This window comes from Rhinolophus sinicus, linkage group LG04 (genome assembly GCF_036562045.2).
Source record: "Rhinolophus sinicus isolate RSC01 linkage group LG04, ASM3656204v1, whole genome shotgun sequence".
Taxonomy (NCBI): domain Eukaryota; kingdom Metazoa; phylum Chordata; class Mammalia; order Chiroptera; family Rhinolophidae; genus Rhinolophus; species Rhinolophus sinicus.
Window position 1 is genome coordinate 43,791,470 of NC_133754.1, and position 23,109 is coordinate 43,814,578.

Below are 23,109 nucleotides of genomic sequence, written 5' to 3' on the forward strand. Positions count from 1 at the left end.
AGAACTGCTACTCCAACAACAGATGGCAATAATTCGTATCAACAAAAAGTACCACACATATTTAAATCGAACACTCAAACATTGCTGTAAGAACTCTATTTCCCATACCAGAGACACAGAGATGTATTCCCCCCTTGGGCAAGCAAGACCCCGTCAAGGAAAGGACAGACACCTGGCTGACGAGTTAGCAGCCACAGGCTCTTTTAAGAGAACCAAACAACCCTTAATTGAGGTTCTTGTAAAGAGAAAGAGCAATTTCACAAATTGGCAATATTCAGCCGTATCTTCTCAATGACCACTTTGTAAAAGTTGCAAAGGGAACTGAATATTCAGCATTTTGAATGCGGGCACTTCTTCCTGGAGCGTTCTAAAATGTCTCATCACACACACAACCACACACACACATACACACAAATGCATACATGGTTGGTGCACTGCCCTCTGAAGAGTCACGTTTCAAGGAGAGTATGCAGTGTAAGTGTTATAAAATTTATTTGTGTAAGCATTCAGACATTTTTAGGTGGGGAAGATGATATGCAGATTTCACTACAAGGTGCAACAGAAAATCATACTGGAAAGAACGGTACAGCTGGAGCAGGATTGGCAGTGGCACGATTCCAAACGAATGTTAGACGAGAGCACTTCATCGGGGAGAAATTTAAAATAATAATTTAAAGCTTCATGAGGCAAGATATGTTCCAATTTAAAACACTAAGAAAAAGTACCATCAATGAAAAAGGAACTCAACTTCTAAGTGTACCAAAAGGGTTGTAGGGCAAACAAGAGGAAAATTTGCATTTGTTGAGGTACAAGTAGGAGTGTTCCATAAGGGGCATTAATTATTATTAATGGCAAACCCTGCAAATACAAAATAAAACCCAAATCACTGGTCACATAGTTCAAAATTTACATGTAATAAAGGCAAGGCAATAGACTCAAGTTATGGCCTGTCAAATATTTACTCCACTGACATTATCTACAGAAGCACTTGGCCAGTTTGTACACAGTGATTCTTTATGCACGCCAAAAGGGTTTCCGTAAAAATGACACTATATACAAGTCTGTACACTGATCCACCAGCGCGCTCTCCATCTCCCGGGGAGGGGAGTTACAACTTAAAGCAGGATACCTGAGGTTTCATTTCTTCAGTTGCCTTATCATAATCCTAAATATACATTTCAGGGTTTGTTTTTGTTTTTAAAGACACTTTCCTTGATATGTGCACTATGGTTAAAATTAAAAACAAGAATAATAAAATGATCGCTTGAAGGAGCTGACCCTCCCCACCCCATCTAGAGACTTCTCTGACCAAGGCCAGTAAGAAAGGGCCGTGTGGCCCGAGACAGGCAGCCTCAGCGGGGGGACGAACCCCCGATGGCGCATCTTCAGCAGAGTCAGCAAAGGCTCTCGTTGACTTTTTTAATGGAGGAGGATGAAGAAGAAAAAAGGAAAAACAAAACCACAAATGCCAAAGGAATTTCAGTGGGATGAAGTTCCTCCACCACTTAGAGAGTATCTAGGGAAAAAAACAAAAAACAAAAAAAGAAGTAAATATCATTTCTCTAAATTAAAAAACTTGTAAAAATTCAAACGCTAACCAAAATCCTAGTTTTTACAGATAATCCCAAGTCATAAAAACATTAAGTAGAGCAACTATCAATGGATTACTATATAAAAAATAAATAAAAATTAAGAAAATCATGATTCCAACACGAAAATTTTCAGATAAGTTAAATCCAGTCATAAAAGAACTAAAAGCGTGATGAAAAGTGAGAATATGTTCAGCCTTCCAGGAGAGAAAAAAAGATGTAAATAATACACCTTTACTTATAATCAATTTTTCAGTTTAAAAATTGATTATATGTCATAATCAATACCCAATGACATAGGAAGATTCCAGGAATGCAGAAACATGGCTGATTTGAGTGGCAGCGTAAGATACCTTTAGGCCACAATAGAAATGCTTGTTTAAGTAATCCACTTCCTAGAACGGTCTCTTAGGTTTTTTGTAATTATAGTAATTAGAAAACAACTCTAATGTGCAACAATAGAGAAATAGTTGAGGAAACTAAGCAAGCTGAATGAAATTAACAGAGATTAGAACCTGTAATTATATTTAAGCAATATGAAAAATATACACAAGTTTAACAAGTGTGCACAAACCTACCCAGTTTTACCTAATTTCTTTATCCTAAATACATACAAAAGATGTCTAAAACTTATGCATGCACTATAATTTTCAGAAATGTAAAACATTAGGTAAGTTCATGGCGTGTATGTAACCAGGAAGGCGGTGCACCGAGAATGATGAGGACGATGGCAACCGGCCCAGAGTGGGATCACGTGTGCTTTCTTGTTGCCCACTGATTCCCCAGTACTGTCTTGCTTTGAAATACAGAAAAGGGTGAGGGTGGGGGTGCCCTTGTGGCCAAGATCCCCTCAGCCACCTCAAAACTTACCCAGTCACAGGAGATGGCTGAAGGGGTGTTTAATGGGGCCTATGGCAAACACTCCAACCTAGAGCTCCTCTTTTAAGGCATTTAAAATACATGGCACTGTCCCAGAAAACAAATGGTTACAAAAAGATCCTCTTGAAAAACATGCTTCAGCCACAGATGCTAAGATTCACTTTTCAGGAAGCACAAATGCCTACGTCATGGGAGGAGTTGATGCCGCACAAAGGGATCCACACATTAGTTCAAACTGAGAGATACAGGAAGCTTTTGAAATGCTTTGCACAAAAGCCAGCTCTCGTTTTTTGAGATCGTCCAGTGGAGTTATGCACTGGGGAGTAAAACGGGTATGAAGCATCAGCAATGGCCACTGTGGTTTGGCAGCAGCTGGGTGAGGGGGGCAAAGGAAGAGCCTGGGGAGCCCAGGAGTAAATGGACGGCATCAGCAAAGGCCTGCGGGAAGCAGGTGAGGACCCGGGCGCAGGGTCATCTTGGCTGAGGAGGAGACGGTTTACACGTCACAAAGGAAAGAGAAAGAAGAAAGAATGCTGACCTGACCCAGTATGTCTAATGCGTCACTGCGAAGTAAAACTTCAAATGTAATGTAGACAGCAGTAGTACTGTTTGCATTACATATGCTACTAAGCACCTGGAACGTGGCAAGTTCACACTGAGATGCGTGATGTGAAGTGTAAGACATACACTGTATTACAAAGACTCAGCACTAAAACGAATGCAAAATACATTACTGATACTTGTTTATATTGATTACATGTTAAAATAAGATTTTGGATGCAGCGGGTTAAAAAACATATTAAAACTAATTTCACTTGTTCCTTTTGTACTTTTTATTTAATGTGGCTACTAGAAAATTGAAAATTCTATGTGTAGCTCACATTATCTTTCTATTGAACAGTGTTGGCACAGATCAACTCCTACCAGCAACTAAAGAAAGGGAAACAGAGACAGGACACCAGCTGTGCCCTGGAGCTGCAGGGAAATCAAGTCACATATATAAATCACTGATACTAATTTCAGGCAATTTGGGACAATGTGAAAAATATCAGTCCTAAAAGTGACACTACAAATGCAAAAAACAAAACCAAGATGATAATACCACTGGTTTTGGGTTTAATCCAATTTGAGATGTAAAGGCTTTTTTAAATGAGAAATAAATTCCACTAAAATGAGAAGTGATACCAAATTTCTTTGAGAAATCAGAAAATTGGACCATTATTAAGGAATAGTGGAAAAGCTTATGTGATGCTAATATATGATAAAACATTCAATGAATATTCTAACAAAGCTATGTTAGAAATTAACTGCATACACATAATGGGGTAGATACACACAAACATGGTAACAACAACTATATTTGGGTAAGTATATGATGACTTGACTTTTTTGTTATCCTTTATTGCCGTAATTCGTTAGTATCAAGGCAGAGGAGATAACAATTCTGCCTATTGCCTCAAAATTAAAGGCAGCCAAGTAAACAGTTTTTATTCTGTAGCCTAAACTTTTTTTAGGGCAAGTCAGAAAGCTGGGATGTCTTTTACAAAGGAACCTGAGAGTTCAGGAGGAGAAACCTGACGGGTCAGAACCGAGGTTTCCTCTTGAAGCCCCACTTTAGAGGGACTCTTCACAGGACCCTGGGCAGCCCCTCCAACCATCACTCCTAAGAAGCGGCAAACTTCTCTCTGCGCTGTCAAGCTGACAACTCAGCACAGACCTAAACACTTCTAATTCTCATGAAGGCTCAGCCAACCTTTGAAAGGGACTCAAGAGCCTGGACAATTAAACTGGACAGTGAATCTCAAAGCAACGACGTGCCTCGTGCTCCAGAGTGCTGAGGCCGGGGGTGTGGAGGAAAGGCTGCGCCTGCACCGCGGACAGCAGGCCTCCGCTCTGTAAATACCAAGTGACCGTTCCTGTGCTGGGGTGGACGTCACAGTGACGTCCACAAGGACGCTCCTAAAACAAGTCCAACCGAGTGAGTGGGGTGGCCCAGATCGTCACCCCCACTTACTCCTCACCCTAGAGCACATGCGGCAGCAGGGCCACTGGAGGGGACAGGGAACTCACTCCCTGCAGGTTGGTGCTGTCACAACAGGACTTCAGAGCCAGACGCAGAGTGAAGGGCTGCTGGCACAATTACCCAAGGAAAAGAACACCCCCATATCTATTCTCACTGAACTTACCAAGCCCCAATTTCTGGAGCCTTTGGACACTTGACTTCAAAGCATAAAACCAAAAGGAGAGTTGCAAACATCTGGCTGAGGACGAGACTGCTCTGGCTGGTGACCAGGCCGTATCATTAAGAGCAGACACGTATCTTACAGACAGGTATTCTGTTTTGATGTGTCAAGAGCTACAACCGCACAAAGCTCTGTAGTCCTTCCCAGTCGTTTCCAGATTCCTATCATTCTTTCATATTGATTTCTCTAATTCAGAAGACGGGAACAGGAACAGACTAGGAAAAAGCACCACACTGCGAAGTGGAGGACAGACAAGCAGTGTATTTGAAGGCGTTCCCACACCCAGCCTAAGCAAGCCACAGGACAAACGTGTGTGCCCTGCAGGGGGCCCTCCTCCCGGGAGGCAGCGGTTACCTCTGCAGTCGCTGTAGGAGCTGGGCCACCATGGTGTCCGAGATGCCGGGGCACGCCTCCTCTGCCAGGTAGATGGCGCCTCGCAGCTCTTCTATGGACTCCAGGTTCCCTCCACAGGCCTGGCTCTTCTCCTTCAACTTCAAACACAAACAGGAACAGCATGACACACATGAGCACAGGAACCACCAAGCATCTACTTTAGAAAGTAACACACATGTGGACCGTCACCGCTCCACCCAGGTGAGTCCCGGCACGGCTTTGGCTCAGCCCCTGGGCCGCCTGTTCCTCTCAATGAACAGCTCTTTTGAATGCTGAGGACACTGTGTGCGGAGAGCAGGGGCACTGGACCTAAACCACTACCTTCACTAGAGTGAACGGAGACAGCCAGCTTGCTGCGCACCTCTGCTAATCTGATCATGGCCCCTGTGCCCTGTTTTCCCCCATTTCAACCTTAATCTTATACCAGAAGAGCAGCTTCAAAATTACTCAGCACTAGTTTCCACACTACAGCTGCAATCTAATCTAAAGCTTATTAATGTTAATGGGTTGGTTCTTAGATGTTCACAGACTGCCCTTCTGGTACTATTTTGTCAAAATACTCTATTTCATGTGAATAAGCGGCAGCCCTAAATTCCGGGACTCTGCAATGTCCCCCTTGAAGCCTCTACTCCCACAAGAAATCACAAGTGTCTTCAGGCACTTCCTTCATTTCAAGGTCAACTGAGTCTCTTTCTGGGATGCAACCAAAGCATGCCACGGGAAAGGGCGCTGCCCGAGTCAAGATGCAGCAGGGCAGGCAGCCTCTCAGAACAGGCTCCAGGTGGCAGCGGCAGTGGAAACAGACACGGCCTCCGCTTCAGGAGGCCCCCCACTCAATTTCATCTTTAAGAAATAGTTTACGAAAACAGCTTTGACTTTTCAATGCTGTCATTTGCAGCATTGGTCTCATTTTAAAAACAGTGGCTTCTCCCTGCTAAGGAGACACACAGAAGAACTGGGAAGGCCTGGGACGGGTGGGGCCGGGGGGGCTGGCGTCTTCAGCACTTCTGGGAGTGGTTGTTCCTACGTTCCCTCTTATCACAGACTGTAACACAGCCAACCTACACAGAGCCACTTGCGTCTGTCTAGGACTCCAATCATGGAACGACTAAACACAACAGTATTTACAAGTCCTGAGTGAGTGACCTGAAAGCCACTATCTGTGTCCCTGCCATTTCCTCCAGCTACGTTCTTCCATTGCCCATCCCGCCCCATGATCCTACGAGAAAGTTCCTCTGCCCCAAAGCCACGGCTGGACGGACTCTATCCACCTTCAACATGGGTAAGCCACCTGGGGACACACTGCGTGACGTCAGGATATGTCCTGCCGCGGTCTGTCCTTCAGATGCGGGGTAACGATCATTACGTACCGAGTTTTATGAGTATTATATAGAACAACACATTTTAAATGTGAGACTATCAAGTATTAATAATAAAACATATAAGAAAAGCTGCCTGTGAGTTTGCCTTTAGATTAGCTGGGGGAAAAATGAAAACATTGTATTTATGATTAATTCATTAATTATGAATTATTTCAGAAAAGTTTCCTTATGTGCCCCCCCAAAAAAACAAATAGCTTCAGACACATAAGAAAATGTATGTCATCTGCCCTCACTGCCTGACTGAGCTAGTGGAGTGGCAACGGCAGGGGCACAGGAAAGGGAGCACCTAGAAAACCTGAGGACCAATCTCCCAAACATACGAAGAGCACAATGGGGTCTTCTGGACATCCTAGGAAGAGCGAAGGCACCCAGAAAAACGGGCCAAGGCTGGAGCCACAAAGTGACACAGAAGGGGCCTCTACCTGCCCTATGCCATGTAGCCGTCAACCTGAAACCAGCGTGTTCAGGGGTCCCAACCCTGCACCTCAGGACCCGGCCACACCCGTCTAGCTGGGCTCCGCTCTCCCGGGTGGGAGGGCAGGGTCCTAAGGCGAGCTTGTGAAGGCAGACGCTGTGCTGGAAGAGGGCTGGGAAGAGGGAGCAGCACAGAGGCTGGCCTGCAGCCCCCGCGGCCCTGCCACCAAGGGAAAGGCCCTGTGTGCCCGAGGTTCGGACCAAGTGGGGCGCGGGGATAAGCCTGTGTGTGCGGCCCTCCTTCCCACCTCCAGTCTGAGGGGCTCCCGACACAGCTTCCCTGGACAACGCTGGGTCACCACACAAACAAGGCACTGACTGGCATAACTCATTCTGAATTATCTTAAAAGCCGCCTGAGCCAGGAAGGGGTCACAAGGCACCAAACAATGAGAGAAAAGGGGAGATTTCCAACTTTTCTTAAATCAGCTACTAACCAGATGAAGAATAATCTTCATTCTTACAAAACCTATTCTTAAAACATCTCAAAATGCAGTCTGCCTATAGATTTCTACAGGAAGTGTGTGTGTGTGTGTGTGTGTGTGTGTGTGCGGGGGTGGGGGGTGGGGGGGACTCCCCTGCGAAGAGACAGGGAAAGACGGCACACGATGCTGTGAGAGAACAAGGCACTGAAATGGGCTGCTGCCCTGGGGATGGGTGGCCCTGCTGGGTGAGCTGACTACTCTGGACACTGAGTAAGGATTCAGGTGAATCTGGGGGCTCAGTGGGAAACATGAGGGCTCCAGGGAATTCATGGCCCCTTTAAAATAAAAATCTACTTTTTACATTGCCATAAATTTGTCTGACGCCGGCTCTACCCAAACAGATTTTGTAGAAAGCAGCACAACTGAAGGTAAAAATCGCCCTGGCAACGTACGGACTTAGGCTGAGTCGCTGACGTCCCACCTGTACCCCAAGGCAGCAACGGGGAGGCCTCCCAGGAGGGGCTGCGTTCCAGCGGCCTCCTGGGAGCACAACGCACAGTCTCCTGCTGCTCGAACCCCCTAATCCTACTGGCAACACTGTCACAGAAGGAAGGAAGGTCCTGCTCGCCTCTTCTTGCCCTCTCACCTACCCCCAAAAGTCAACTGGGTATCTTACCTCTGCAAACAGAGGAGAAATAATTGTAGATAAACACTGAGAGAAAGGCCTCTTTGGGATGTCTTTCATCTTGGGGAAGGAAAAAATACAATTAGAAATATTTAATATTCACATTTGCAGTAATTCAATAAACTTCAGATATGTGTTATGCAAGCAAAGCATAAAGTCTGCAATGTTCTCTGTTCACTATAAAATCTGAGAAAGACGGTCTTACTGTTGGTTCTTCACTAGAAAACAAAATTCCATTAATAGTGACATGCAAAACCCACGCAGGGGCAGAACTACGGTGTTTGGAGTCCATGGGGAAAGGTACTACAGGCCCAGGACGTGGCTTTCATGGGGCTGCAGGCTATGCTGAATGGCACCGCCGAGCTGTCCGTGTAGGAAGACTTCACTAACGAAACCCTGGAAAGGGAAATCAGCTCAGAGCTGGCTACTGCAAGTGGCTGCCGTACAACAGTGGCCTATTTTTTTGCAGCCTCTATGTGACCGCGTAATGACTCCCATCCGCTTATCAAAGCAGGGCTTGTAGGATCACCAAGGGTCAGCCACTGGTCCACACTACCTGAGAGAAACTACACCACTGTGCTTTCAAAAGATCCTAAAACTACAGCTTTTCATCAACTTACAAATAGGCATGAGGTCAACTCATCAAAACTAAAATTTATATACATTTGTCTTTAAGCTCTTTAAATAAAACTTAATTCCAAAATTCTAGTATCTTTTATGAATAACCCTCTATGCCAAACAGGAATCATCCCGTCAAGAGAGCTAGAAAGCCGTTTCATGTGCGACACCTCACCCCACGCCCCACAACCAACGAATCCCACCCCTCGCTTGTCCAAGTGCCAGGACATACTGCCTCCACAGCAGGACAGCGGGCCCACAGAGAGCAGAAATGAGCACTGGAGGTCTGACTCTGAGTAAGCCGACGGAACAGAATCTCTTGCTCTGCCCATTCACTGACAGCAAAATTCCAAAACAGGCTGCCTGGAGGGACCACATCACCCATTACCAGCAGGCTTTGCAGAAAAATGACTGAAACACGCTGCTCACTGGTAAGTGTTAGTCACTATAGTCAGAGCCAACGTTACCTTATTTCTTTCTAAATCCGACGGCTGAAGAGCTCCATTCTCAAGACTCTTTGGATCTTTCTCTCGGATTGTGAAGATCCAGTCCCCAGAGTCGCTGCCTCCGGATGCCTGGCCGTCCGTATCTGTTTCCCTTAACACAGAAACCCAGGAGAACTCCGTGAGTGAACGTGCTGGCTCTGCAGGCCCAAGACCTCACGGAGGAGGCCACTGGCAGCCTCTCTGTCTCCATCTTCTCCAACCCCGACCGAGCGCTCAGCACGGCCCGCCCACCCAGGCACACCTCCTCTCTCTGCCTCACACCCACTCCCAATCTTCTCCACTGCTCACCAATCGCATCCGCCTCCAGTCCCTGCTGGCCTTTCAGAAGACGACCCTCACAGAGCAGACAGACCGTAACTCCCCACCGCGCCAGCTGCACCCACACCCGCCCTCCCACCTCCTCCAATGGAAACAGCATCTCTTCTCCTACAGAACAACCCTCTACTCACTGACAGGCCCTCTCTCTGGGATTTTTCTCCCCGTAGGCTCCTTCCCACCAAACATTCAACACGCATTCCTTTTTGCTCACTCAACACTGCCTCCCTTCTGGCTACAGCCAGTCTCTCCGCCACATTTCTGCAGTGTTGCCTGTGCTCACTGCCTCCCTTTCTTACCTCTCACTCACTCTAAAACTCAGCCCTGCCCCTGCGACGGCTCTGGCCAGGCTACCAATCCTCTGCACATCATGGGATGAGGGGGTTTCTGGTCACTTCTCCTCCTGCGTGAACCCTCAGCAGCACATGGTCGTGCTGACCACCTCCTCGTCCTCTACACTCTCCTGACCCCTGGGCTGCATTCCTCCCCGTTTCCTCCGACCATGTTGTTCTCCGGTTCATCCTTGATGCTGCTGTTTCCCAGGATTCTGTCCTAGGCCTCAGGCCCTTCTCACTCTGAAGATTCACTCTGAGTAACACCACTCGTTCTCACGGCGCCCGTGACCATTTCCAGAGCGGTGACTCTAAATCCGTATCCTCTGCCTACACATCTCTCCTGAACGCTAAAGCTTGATGTCACTGTCAACTGGCCACATCCTGTCAGCACCTCAGTCACGTCCCACACCACACGCAGCTTCCGGGACCTGGCCTCCCCAGATCAGCTTCTTCTCCAACGTCATCACGTCAATGGCACCAGCCACCGAGGAAGCCGGGACTGTCTCAGCCTCCTTTACCCAAATCCATGGCCGCATCGGGACTCCTGCATCTTTCCATCCCCACTGCTAACACCTAATTTCTCAGTGTCACGACCTCAACAAATTCCGAGTCAATGGTTCTCTCTCTTGCCTTTACAATGGAATCATCTGAGGACCTTGAAAACAAACTTGGATCTCATCCCCAAAACTTCAGATTCACACGGCCTGGTTTCCCTTCTTTCACATCGGAGCCGCCCGTCGAGCTTTCCCTGCCCCTATGCACTGAAATGGCTCCCAGGCTTAACTCATCTCTTTAGCTAACAGAATTCCTCCGTGCTTAACTTCACACCGGTTTGTGGTACGAAACTTCCTGATACAGAACTTTTACAATGCCAAGTATCCACCAGAACAAAACACAGAATTACAAAAACAAACATTTATATCATCTTTAAAATATATTTAAAGCAGTTTCACCTGATCAGTATTTTAAGAGCAGGAAGTATAACAAAGGAAAAAGAAACCAAGTTCAGTTCAGTTCACAGTTTTATCACGTAAGACTTTACGCAGAAAAACTCAACTGGCAACAAAAAAGAGGCTAAGACTCCGAAATAGTTCCATACTCTAACACAAGGAGCACCATCAACCTGGATTCTCTTTGTTAAAAATGAGGGGCGGGGAGGGGCCCAAAGCCCACTGCAAAGAAGAGACTAACACACAAGCCAAACCTCGCATACTGTGTGGCTCAGGCACAGTGCAGGGCTCACATGCACCCCTCCCAGCTCACACACACTCGACAAGACTCAGGCGGAGCAGACGTACGTGTCAGAGTCTTCAGAGCTGGAGTCTTCATGGCTCTGTTCGGCCTTCCACCTCTTGTACCTGTCAATGAGCTCGGTCAAGTAGGACGTTTTCTTCGCATTGCGTATTATAAACTTGTGCTTCAGTAACTCCTTAGCAGTGGGCCTCTGGAAAACAAACCACCAAAGAAAACAGGAAAGGCATGAGATGAAGTCCCTACATTCTACTCGATTCTACCCCAAGGGTCAGACTTCTGCCTCAAAATGTCAAACAACCACACTAATACGTAAAGATCAAATTCTACTTCAAAGTTGTTTTCCCTTAAGACTTATTCAAAGAGTAGTCAGTCATTCAGCACCTGGGGTAGACTCTATGTAGAGTATACACACACCATTTAGTAATCTTAACAGGAACCATCCAATAAAAGCCAACAGAACTTCCCCCAGGAAAACTCATTTATACAGAAAATGCTCCAGAGAATTTCAGAGATCATTCAAAAGAGCTAGAGTGTACTTTCCAGTTTTTATGAAACATTTTATTACAAATGCTGGCAAGAGAGAAAATGTTCTGTGTTACCTTGTTAACTTTCTATATTAATGTCTGGCTCCAGCCCCCAAAATAAGAAAAATGTTAATTCAGATCCATCTCTAAGAAACGAGAAAGGATGTCAAGAGATACTCTTTCTTGGATGCTGAGAGTACCCGAGTTCTGTCATCCAGTCCTCCCAATTTAGAAATGCTAGTCTCCCAGGTCTGCTTCCTTCCTTGCCAACTTTATCCAGGCCTTGGGCTTAGCATGACCACAGCCAGAGAGTATGCTTTGAACTTGGCCAACTGTTTTGCCCTTGAGGTTGACAAACCCAATTACAGGGAACATGCCTCCCAAGGAAGCTGAATGAAGCCCCCATCGGGGGGGCAGGAACACACAAATAACATGAGTTGGACTGAGTTCCCACTTATTCCAAATTACTAAAACTTTATTAACAAGAGCCAGCCAGGCATACTTCTCAAATTCAAGCTTGTGAAAAACCGGGGCCACCTCTGGTGTTTCTCTCTCCCTGTCCACGTGACTGTGAAACTCCAAGAACCTCAGAAGTGCTCGTATTCGCAGCTTCTCATCCTTCTCCTCAGTGCATTCGGGGTCAGGGAGGGGTGGAGATGTGTACACTGGGCACGTAAGCCGATACTAGAAATATATTTTTAATGGGAACACGTGCACGCGTATGGGTGTATCTTCTTCAGGGCAGGTGCCTTGTGACTGGGAACTAACATCATGATACGAAGTTCAGAGCATCGTGGCCACGCAGGACAGCAGCCCCACACCCCGGGGCCACGCAGGACAGCAGCCCCACACCTCCTGATGCCTATGTGCTCTGCACCTCCCCCAGTTTCTCAGACAATACCGCACTCCCTATTTAACTCCTCTCCCCAAACTGGCATTAAAAAACCATGGTGCTCTTGTAAAACTAATCACCCATTTTTTGATAAGAGTTCATAAAAGGGAGGATTTACTTTAGCCTTCAGCGAACCCTGCTAGGAAAATTCATACATAAAACAAGGACATATGTAGCTATACACACCACCAAAATACACAAATAAGTTTCAAAGGATTGCCTTAATTCAGAGAGAAAATTAGGCTAAAGCTATGTAAGCATTACTGCACACGGCTCTTCCAGAGTCAATTAAACATGAAAGAAGGGGGGGGGGGGGCGTTTGCAAAGTGGGTGGTTCATTTATATTTTATTTGCCTTTTCTTTCCAAACACATGCCAAAAAGAAAATGAAAACATTTACTTTAAAGACATATTTAGCCATTATTTTTCTGGCCAGACTTTGGGATTACTAAAAACAGCTAATAGTTCACAGCCTGACCTTCCCACTATAAATATTAAAAACTTATGATTCCACATGTAACATTATGGAGAATAGTCTTCAAGCTCCATGAGGTATGAGACCGTATAAAATCTGAAAGAAAAATAATTTTTAAAATAACAGTGAAAACATTATTTGCAATGCAGAGAAATCAATCTGCCTATTTACAAAAAGAAGAGGGAAAAAATGAAACTGTGAAGACAGCTGCCAATAGTGATTAAAGAAATCCCCGTAAGACCGGTCTAGACCACGCCAGGCCACACATGAAGAGATGCCAGCCCGTTTTGATCTCATAAAACTTACAAAGCTTGGCTCCTTATTCAAACAGGCCTCAACAAACTCCTTGAGGGGTTTGCTGTAATTTCCTTCCAGCGTCGGGGGGTTGTTCTTTGGAATGAGGAATAAAACTTTCATGGGGTGCAGCTCAGAATGAGGTGGCTCCCCTTTCGCAAGCTCTATAGCTGTTATGCCCAGGGACCAGATGTCTGCCTGCAACAAAAAAGCATCTTTAGAGACACACCAAGACTAAGTCAAGTAAATAAGTTTCTTAAAAGAAATAATACATCTCAATGTACTTCTAAAGTGTTGAAAACATTATTTGTAACTGAAAATAAAAAAGGTAAGCTTTTGGTTTAATGTCAAAATGGGCAACACACGGGAGAAAATTTAATACACAAAACGTTTTCTACCTCTGTACTGAAGATGGCTTTTATGATTATTTCTCTTCCGCTTACTGTTGGAAGTAAAACACATTCAATGTTAACCGAAATCCCTGAGTCAGCCAACAGCGACAGGTAACCAGGGGTGAGCAGCGAGGGCAGATCTGGGTCGTGGAGGTGTGTTTATGAGCCAAGCAATGCTGAGAACTAATGCTCTGAGGTGGAATGGCCAGCCTGGTCTCAGAGACAGGTTTAAATGCTAACTCCACAACCCAAGTCTTGTGACATTAGACAACATACCTAACCTGTGAGCCTCGTTCTCTCGTCTGTAAAATGGGAGTAACAACAGGGTGGTTGGATCTACTTGGTGAGACTCACTGCTGGCAGGAATCAGGGGGCGCCATGTAGGGGGGTCCAGCTACCCGACCCCGTCCTGCACAGGACACACTGTGGCCTCGCCTGGTCGGTTAGTCAGGTGGATGAATGAACTCCGTGACCGTGTGATATAAATGGAAAGAGCAGGCAGGCAGTCCTGGAGGAGCTAGTTAACAAGGCCTTCTCAGCAGCTGATACCAATCCTCAGCAAAGACAAAAGCTGAGAAAAAGGAAGCAGCACCACACAGGCCCGCAAGGAAACGGGCTGGCGGTGGAAGGCCAAGCCTCTACTGTACTCAGTCCACTACAGCTTTTCTGTCCTCGTCACTGTGCACGATCAACACATCCTAACTCTAAGCAACTCAGTTCACAGCAGACACTCTCCCCCTGGAACAACTGGAGAGGACTCATTTGCCGCAATCCTAGCGAGCATGAGAAACAGTCACCATCGCCCCGGCAGTCGGGGGACTGAGGCCCCACACTTGATTTCCTTCTGTTCTCAGGGAGGCGGGAAGAACTGTCAGCAAGCCTTGTTCTCAACTCTCTGTACTAAGGCCTACTAAGGAGATCGTCAACATGACCCAGTGTTAGGAGTGATAGGTCTCTTTTCCTTCCATCTGCAACTGGGACTCCGCTTTATTTTACATGTGTGTTAGTTTAAAATTCAGCAGAAATGTGACTTGTTCTACAGTCCCCCTACAGACGTGAGTGTGGGTACAGGTACGAAGAGGACCGACTGTGACTCCAGGATGGCAGCGGCACTTCACCCAACAGGTTCCTTTCTGAAGTCTGTGTGATTCCACCCACATCTGTCTGCCTACTCCAGTCCTCTTGGACTTCATTAGAGCTGCGGCCGTTTGCAACGCCAGCTGCTCACCACCAATCTGCCTCCTGGCCGTACAGACACAGGAGCTCGTCCAGATGACCTCCGCTGAATGTACCTCCACCCCCGTATGCAGCCCACTGCACTGAAACACACTCCTTAACCACAAGGCGCAGGCTGACGGTGTCTGCTGGCAGTCTGTCATGGGATGTGCTGGCACTCATGTCCCTTAGCAGTCTGAGGCTTTGCTATTGGGCTCCCGGCCAGACAGTAAGCAGACAGCCAGCAAGACTCAGCACCTGGCACCTGCTTCCGCCTGCCCGGATGGACCAACTAAAGTTGACCAAGGAAACAGCCTTCCCTGAGTCGCCCATTATGCATCTCCGAGGTCTTCAGAGAAGAGGCGCAGGCAACGCTCACCTGCTTCCCCTGGGAGAGTCGCCAGCAGAGTCCTGGCAAGACAAAACATGTGCCGGCGTCCCAGGCAGCACAGCCAAGAACCCAAGGGTCACCCTAGCCTCTGGGGAACTTTTCTTTGGATTCTCCTAAATCAACCAGGTGCCAGTTATGTGGCTCTCGCGCTCTCGGCGCCCTGCGTCCCCCTCTAGCCCTCCTGCCCTGGCTTACTTCTCTCCCTGGAACTTCTGTAAGGGGTCCCAAGTGTCTTCCTGCCGGCAGGCGCCCTCTGCACACATCTAACTTCCTCGCGACTCATTTGGAAACCCTGACTGGCACTTAAATAAATGGCAAGCAATTTGGCATCATGTATCAAAAAGCATAAAAATATCCAAAGTTGTTAAAACCAATTAATTCCACTTCTAGGAATCCATCCTAAATAAATACATTTTAGACTTAGAAAATAGTATTACGTTGCCAAAAACATTCAACAGCAGCATTACTTATGCTATACCCCAGAAGAATGATTAAGTTGCCACAGCACATTAACTTACTAAAATACCACGTACTCAACAACGAGGCTGATAAAGAATCACAAATATAATTGAGTTTGCCTACAACTATGTCTGAGAAATATGGCATCGGATTTACAACATGTCTGCGTTTTAACATAAAAGTTCTGTGGGGGGAGGGCAGTCATTTTCCAAAGCAATTAAAATTCAGGTATAAGAAGAGACCCGTTTTATTACCATTAAAGACATGAAATTAGATATTAAGAGAAAACAGTGTTTTTTAATATAAGCTCAAGTTAAAACTTATGAAGGGCAAGTACTGTGTACTGCAGACATTTCTTTGGAAGCAGGTTTATTCCTGTGTGGATAGTTCTAGGCAGCACGCACCTAAGTGGTCACACAGAGGTGCTTGTTTCTGACGATCAAGGACGCTTTTCCAGTGGGGGTGGGGGAGCGGAGTAGGGTGCTACTAATGTACAACATTCTAAATCCTCACAATACCATGTAAAGTGTAAGTAAGCTGGCTACAAATCTGCAGACAGAATAGAATTTAAGTGATATAAAAAAATTACATATAGAAAATATTCTGGAAGGAATAACTAGTCAAAACAAAACATAGCTCAAAATGGACTTTATATAAACTATTTACTTAATTAGATGCAATATCTAGGAACACATTTATAAGCAGCATCCAGAGGTATAAAAATCATTTGCACTAAAGAGCAATACATGGTGGATCCAAAAAGGCCCAGTCATTTACCACATGCTAAAAAAAGCCTGTTGTTAGTCTCCCGCTGGATGCTTTTCCCATTCACACCCTTCCGCCACCGCCAGGGCTCATTCCAGCAGGTTAATTCCTGATGCTGAACAGGTACCGGGAGGCCATTGGGCTCAGCATCAGCACAGAAAGGGCTGGTCTCCACTGCACTGGACGGGCCAACTGTGCAGATCCCAGCTGCCACTGGGCTAATACCACGCGTTGTCACTCATCGGTAACAATTGTATGGTTTTCCATCAATACATCACCTATTTCCATTCTTCCCCATGGTTAGATGGCAAATGGTTATTTCAGAAATACCTGGACACCAAAACAATTCAGCATGTGCTTAGGGGGTAGGTCTACAGATATTTTTCTTTTCATCTCATTGTTTTTTTCTATATTTTCCAGATTAAAGAGTATGTACTACTTTTGAGACCAAAAAGAGGAAGAATAATTTACAAGCAAGTACTGACACTGTACTCTTAGTGTCTACAGGATATGATTTCACCTAATAAGTTAGTCACTTTCTCTGGCCCCATGTCCTCCCACACTCTTTACCATCTATTAATACAACCCAAATACAAATTTCCCTTCCCTTCCCCTTCCCCTTCCCCCCTTCCCTTTCCTCCCATTCCCTTCCTTCCCCCTCCCCTTCGCTTCCCTTCCTCCCTTTCCCTTTCCTCCCCCTCACCCCCCCCTCCCCACCCTTCCCTCCCCTCCCCTCCCCATCCTGTCCAGTCCCTTCAAAGGGCTGAAAAGCCCTATGTCTGTGACTCCTTGCCCAGCTCCTTCTGATGTCCCTCACTCAGCACCCCTGCACTCCCCACATATCCGTTAGAGTACCTGACACCCAGTACTGCAATTACTCACTGAAGATGTAAATGACTTAACACAGTACCGGTCACAACTATAGTGAAGACTGAATGAATGATACAGAGAAAGGACATGAAATAGGCAAAGTCCTTAGTCAAGTCCAATCCACTTGCTGACACCATCGTAATAACCACAGAAAGAAAGGGGGAAATTGATGAGAGTTCTGCAGCCCAAGACCTTGCTCTAGCATTGAACGCAGAGGCTTCTTTGTGGGAAAGCAGAGTCATCTCCTGGGCACCATCTCCAAAGTTTGGGGGTTTCTTTAACCAAGCTACCCTAAATCACGATGATGATGATGACAGAGGATCGTAAGGAATATGGTCAATCACAACTTAGTTATGAACTGAGATTGACATAAATGCCCTGTACGGGCAAACACATTCAGAACACCTAAGAAGCCCGGACAAATGACACGGGTCAAAGATACTGGTTCAAGAGGGTATTGTGTTTAAACAAGGTTCTAGACAGCCACATAAAACGTATGTATGTATTCCCCTCAGCTCATTGAGATGGAGATGCTGATGAGGCAGGCGCATTCCTTTTCTTTTCCCGGCACGACCTTCCTTTGAGAATCAGTGTGTGAGCCCGAAGATGAAACTGATGGGAGCACGCTCTGCTAACAACAGCAACAGAACCGAGCTGCCCCACAGCTGTCAAACGCTTCACCTGTAATGCAGACGCCAGTGGGGAGAATGTCCAGAACTATATGGAAGGCGGAATTGGAAAGAAGCTGAGTAAGTCACTGGAAGGATATGCCACAAAGCAACCTCTGAAAAAGGCCTTTTGTCAGGCACTGCTCATAACGAGAGCTCCTAGCTCAGAGTCACAACTAATGCGGATGTGAAAGTGTGTGTGTCTGTGTGTGTGCACGTACACGCGTGACATAATCCCTAAGACCCCAGCCTCTGGAACCCTACTTCTGGTAAGCCTCAAAATTCAGACACAGACATTAGCCTTAGCTGCACTTTTCACACCTCCTGGTTCCACAAACCTGGGAAGCAAATTCCACATAAATATATTTTCACACATGGTTTCCAATGAAGAGTCATTGGAAAACTGAAAAAATTTTAAAAATAAGTAAAACCAAAAAAATAGAGTCATTGGGTATGATCCAAGTAAATGAAAGATTTAGCTTTTGACATAAGCCAGAGGAAAAGGTAATTAAAGATTTGAGGAAAATGTGAGTTTCTCGAGCTCCCACACCAAGTGTGCACTCCCTGGGACTTTGAGGTGGCATCGTTTAATCTACCTAAAAAGAAAACTGCAACACCTACTGATCAGATAAGAGTATATTGACCTTGACAAAGACTCTATGAAAAACGGTGGCAAAACTTTACGATGCAGTAAAATCTCTGCTGCGGCTCAGAGACTGCCTTCGGCAAACAGCCAGAAAGGCCCTGCACGGGGAGAAAGACGGGAGGGGAAAGGTCTGGGGAAGGCAAGACCATTGTTGAAGCAGCATGCCTTTGAGGTCATGGCCACCACTACAACGCAGCAGTGACACAGCCAGGTCTACCTCGCCCTGAAGAAACCAAACGCCTGCAACTTCAGCACCATGTCCACACTGTACAAGAGCCGACGGCTCACAATGTCAAGTTTACCGATTACTGCAAAGATTTCCATTGAAAGAGAAGAAACCATGTCTGATATGTAAATGTATCTGAGTTAGTATTTGTTTGCCTAGAAATCCTGGTTCAGAAAAGCCATTTCTCTGTGGACCATGCGGAGATTTTACTGGGTACAGGCTACCGAGGAAGCAGCGTGTGGGAGATGGAAACTAAACCAGAGAGGCAGGGCCCCTAGGTTTCTGAGTCTATACTAAAAAGTTTAAGAAAGTTGAAGGGCAACAGGGAAAAAAGAACACAGGAAAAACTGGGAGAGTGTAGCATATGACAGGTAAAAGAAGTTGGAAAAAGAAATTATGATTTTGCCTCACGCTGATAAGGAGCCTCTGAGAATGAACAATCCTGATTGAGAACTAAAAATAGTAATAGGAAGAATCTGCAGCAATCACTAACAGCATTATTCTTTCCAGATTCTGGTCTGATATGTTTGTGGGCTTTCCATTTCTCTTGTGGGATATTTAATCATTCAGAGTTCTGTCCCAGCTTCAACCACCACCTGTACAGATACCTCCTGACCCCTCTGTGGACCCACAGCCCCCCACGTCTCTACTGGATACTCTGCCTACATGTCTCAACAGGGCGACCTTGGCTGCCACCGTGATCCTGCGTCCCCTACGCACCCACTGTCACACATGCTCCTTCTCGGTGTTCCCCGCCACCACCAAGCATACACTGTTTAAGCTAAAAAACACAACTCATTAACTGTGGACTGGATAAATAAAGGGTATTAAATGATACAGCAGGAGACAGAGAAGAATCCTGTTTTTAACCAAGGCCCGAGAGCTACCTTTCTGACCTACTTCAAGGTACCAACATTCACTTCAACTGGAAAAGCTCTAAGGGGAGAACTCTCTAGATCGTGAGGCACCAGCCCTTACCTTTGAGTCATAGGCTGACTGTTTAATGACTTCAGGGGCCATCCAGAAAGGGGTGCCCACAAAGGTATTCCTTTTTATCTGGGTATCTGTCAGTTGGCCCGCCACTCCAAAGTCAGCCAGCTTCACCTCTCCATGTTCAGAGAGCAGAACGTTGGCAGCTGCAAAACAAAACCAAGATGCCTCCTGATATCATTTGCTGTATTGTTCTGTCCATTGTCATTTTGGGAACGTGTACATTCTCTCCCCAGCAATATCACATGCTCAACAAGAACAGGCACCAGGGTACGCTTTAGGTTAGACACTCCCCAAAGCCGACCCACCCCCAGGCATGGTGAAGACGCTCCACACATTCGCACGGGACAACTTCCCTTGAGAAGAGAAGCACAGGTTAGTAACTCTACAGCACGCTCCGACCTGCCTTAGGCATTTCAAAGGAATAAGAACAAGATGTTTTCTTACCTTTAATATCTCTATGTATTTTCTTCTCCGAATGCAAATAATCAAGTCCTTTCAGTATTTCTCTTAATATAGTAGCAATCTGAGTTTCATCTAAAGGGCCAGGTTCTAACTAACAACAACAAAAAAGTATTAAAGTTACTTAAATGGCTGTAAGAAGTTTGAGATGATAAAACAGAGTCAATACCCAGAGTTATATGGACAAGAATAATTAAAATCTAAGAACTTCTTTACTCCAAAACAGACATTTTGTCCACATAATTAAAACTTACTTACAGTGCCCTAAAACAACAACGATGAACAGGAGAAAATGACTTTGCCGAATGAAGCAAAACTGGCTAAGAATCAAAGTAGGCCAACGAGGGAGCCCGTGGTCAGCCCCACCATGCCTGCAAGCTGAGCTGTGAGAGGTTTTAGTCTGGAAACTCACAGTACTTGCTAGGTAGGGCACGAAGCAGCCCGGCTCTGTTCTAACACGTGTAATGGTTATCAACACAAGTGGTCCAAAAGCAAAAGAGTGGAACCCACTGCTTTCTGAAGCTATCATTACACCAGAATTTCTTAAATCTAAATTTTAAAACTTGGGGGTGGAGAGCGGAAAGAACTCCATTCCTAATGATTTTGGATTCTTTGTTATATTTTACATATATATGTGTGTTACGTAATAAAAATTACTTATTATCCCAAATGAGGTAATAATTGCCTCTGAAAACTTTTATTCTGAGAAACTCAAAGGAATCAATACTGACTCCTTAATACTTATAATTGTATAAAGATGCAAGGTAGAAATGTCAAGTACACAAATCTCCATCTTAAAAGGAAAAACTTCAGGTCTAGAACTTAGTTCAAATTGGATTAAGTCCACCATCACTTGCAGAGCAGGGAATTCAACAACTAATAAGTACGTAAATAACTTCAGCAAAACCCCTGAACGATCCCTAACAAACTAATAATGGGAGAGAGAGGCACAGAATTCTAACAATTTAGTTTTTCATCTGAATGATGATCCTTTGTATTACATTCTCAGTTTTGACAGTGGATGCCATCACTGCCCAAATTCACACACTTTAGTCAACAGGAAGGCATGATCCTGTGACATTCACCAAGTAAGCTTTAAAAAGATGTGCTTTGAACCAAAGGGAGTAAGAACTAAGCTGCTCTTTATAATGCAGCGTTCTGACAGACGCTTGGACACGTTCTTAGAAGGGCAGTCGTGTGTGTGTGTGTGTGTGTGTGTGTGTGTGTCTGTCTGTCTCTCAGGGCCTTCGCTGGGAAGATGGCGACAACAGTTGTTCATGGTGCCCAAGGCAGAGGCAACCAAGACACCCGGCCTCGCTTCATTGCGGCTTTACTCGTGCCTGGCACTGCTTTCTGGTTCGTTTAGCAGCTGTGCCGCCTCAGCTCACAGGCACAGCCTTATCTACACAGAAATCTACCGTCTGGGGGAAAGGCAGGGAGGTTGTTACTCTCCAAGTCGGGGGTGACGGGGAGCAGGGGCTGCCTCGCCTAACTTGTTGGCCTCACTGGGACTCAGGGTGGCCTGGCAGCAGGGAACACCCATGACGAAGCAGCTCCGCAGCTTCCTCCCCTTCACAGCACAGGGGTAAGAGAATGTGCTGCTCACCAGTTTTACCGTGTAGCACATGCTCAGAGAAAGTCGTGTTGCTTGGGTCAGCCAGCCTGCCAGAAACTATCCCAAATTCTAATTAACATATACTATCCCAAATTACCCCAAACAAGGGGACATGCCGCACACTTTGTTCCACAGAACCTAATTTTTCCCAATAATCTGACCAAGTGTCATATTTTTAAGAACCACATATCAAAACTACTGTTCCAAAGAGCATAATCTGGAAACCCTACCTACTTTTCCACATCTGTTTTTAATGTTCATAGCAAGTAGAAATTTTAATACTCAAAGTGAGGAAAAGGCATTTTTCTCATAACCTGGGGGGACGAGGGAGGAGGGCAGGGATGCTGGCGTATTTGTTCTTATTCAAACACCAGAAAGCAAAGCATTAATCCCGTTGTTCAAAATCGTATCACAGAGCACACGTTCCATTTCCTCCTCCAGCAGATAATCAGTAACATTCGGCTAGACTTAGGCTTAACCACCTCCTCCTTCTATTATCAAGTCTCTGGAAAGAAAGAGCAGAGCAGCCTGGTGTCATTAGCCCAGGGGAGACGCTTAAAAAGCCCTGAGAAAAACTAACTGCAGACTCTTCTGCGGGATCACTGAGCGCTGGCCCTGTGATTAATGTGTTTGCGGTTCTGCCCTTTGACATTTGGCCTAAACACCACCCACCAGTGATTTACATGCCACGGGGGGAAGGGAAGAAAGAGAGCTTCTCTATTTACTCCGGGTGGGGGTGCGGGGCTGTCCTTGGTGTCGAAATTCACTACAAAAGGTATTCAGTTGCTGTCTACACCCGAGATCCTCAGCAGTGGTTAAGACCAGGCTGAGCGAAGTTCTCGGAGTCATGTATTAGCATCTCCACCACTGCCATTTCTAAGCAGTATGGACATGGTGCTCTGTATCACTAAGACAACTGGACTCTTCCAACAAGCTTTATGAAAGACTCCCAGGAAAATATTTAGGCTGCATCTCATCTCTAGGTCACTTCTAATTCCCTCCCCCAAGTCTGTCCTCTCCTTCTTCCTCTGCAATAGAGACTGTTAATCAGGCACATGGCCACCCAACAAGAGGCCACATGTGCCAGGCTCTGCAGCAGCACCTTTGTCCATGTGACCAAGTTTTCGGCA

The 23,109-nt window shown here is 45.9% G+C and overlaps 1 protein-coding gene across 3 annotated transcripts in view; it reads right to left on the bottom strand.

Moving 5' to 3' along the window:
- Nucleotides 1-475: 475 nt before the first annotated feature.
- STK24 (serine/threonine kinase 24) overlaps nt 476-23,109 on the bottom strand; it is a 102,902-nt gene continuing 80,268 nt past the window's right edge. For all 3 annotated transcript variants that reach the window (XM_019756910.2, XM_019756909.2, XM_074329443.1), the window contains exons 4-11: nt 20,350-20,458; nt 19,891-20,048; nt 13,293-13,478; nt 11,141-11,286; nt 9,154-9,283; nt 8,060-8,128; nt 5,066-5,202; nt 476-1,516 (exon numbers count right to left, since the gene is read on the bottom strand). In XM_019756910.2, coding sequence (XP_019612469.1) covers nt 1,480-1,516; nt 5,066-5,202; nt 8,060-8,128; nt 9,154-9,283; nt 11,141-11,286; nt 13,293-13,478; nt 19,891-20,048; nt 20,350-20,458 — 972 coding nt within the window. In that variant the 3' untranslated portion in view covers nt 476-1,479. The remainder of the gene's footprint in view (nt 1,517-5,065; nt 5,203-8,059; nt 8,129-9,153; nt 9,284-11,140; nt 11,287-13,292; nt 13,479-19,890; nt 20,049-20,349; nt 20,459-23,109) is intronic.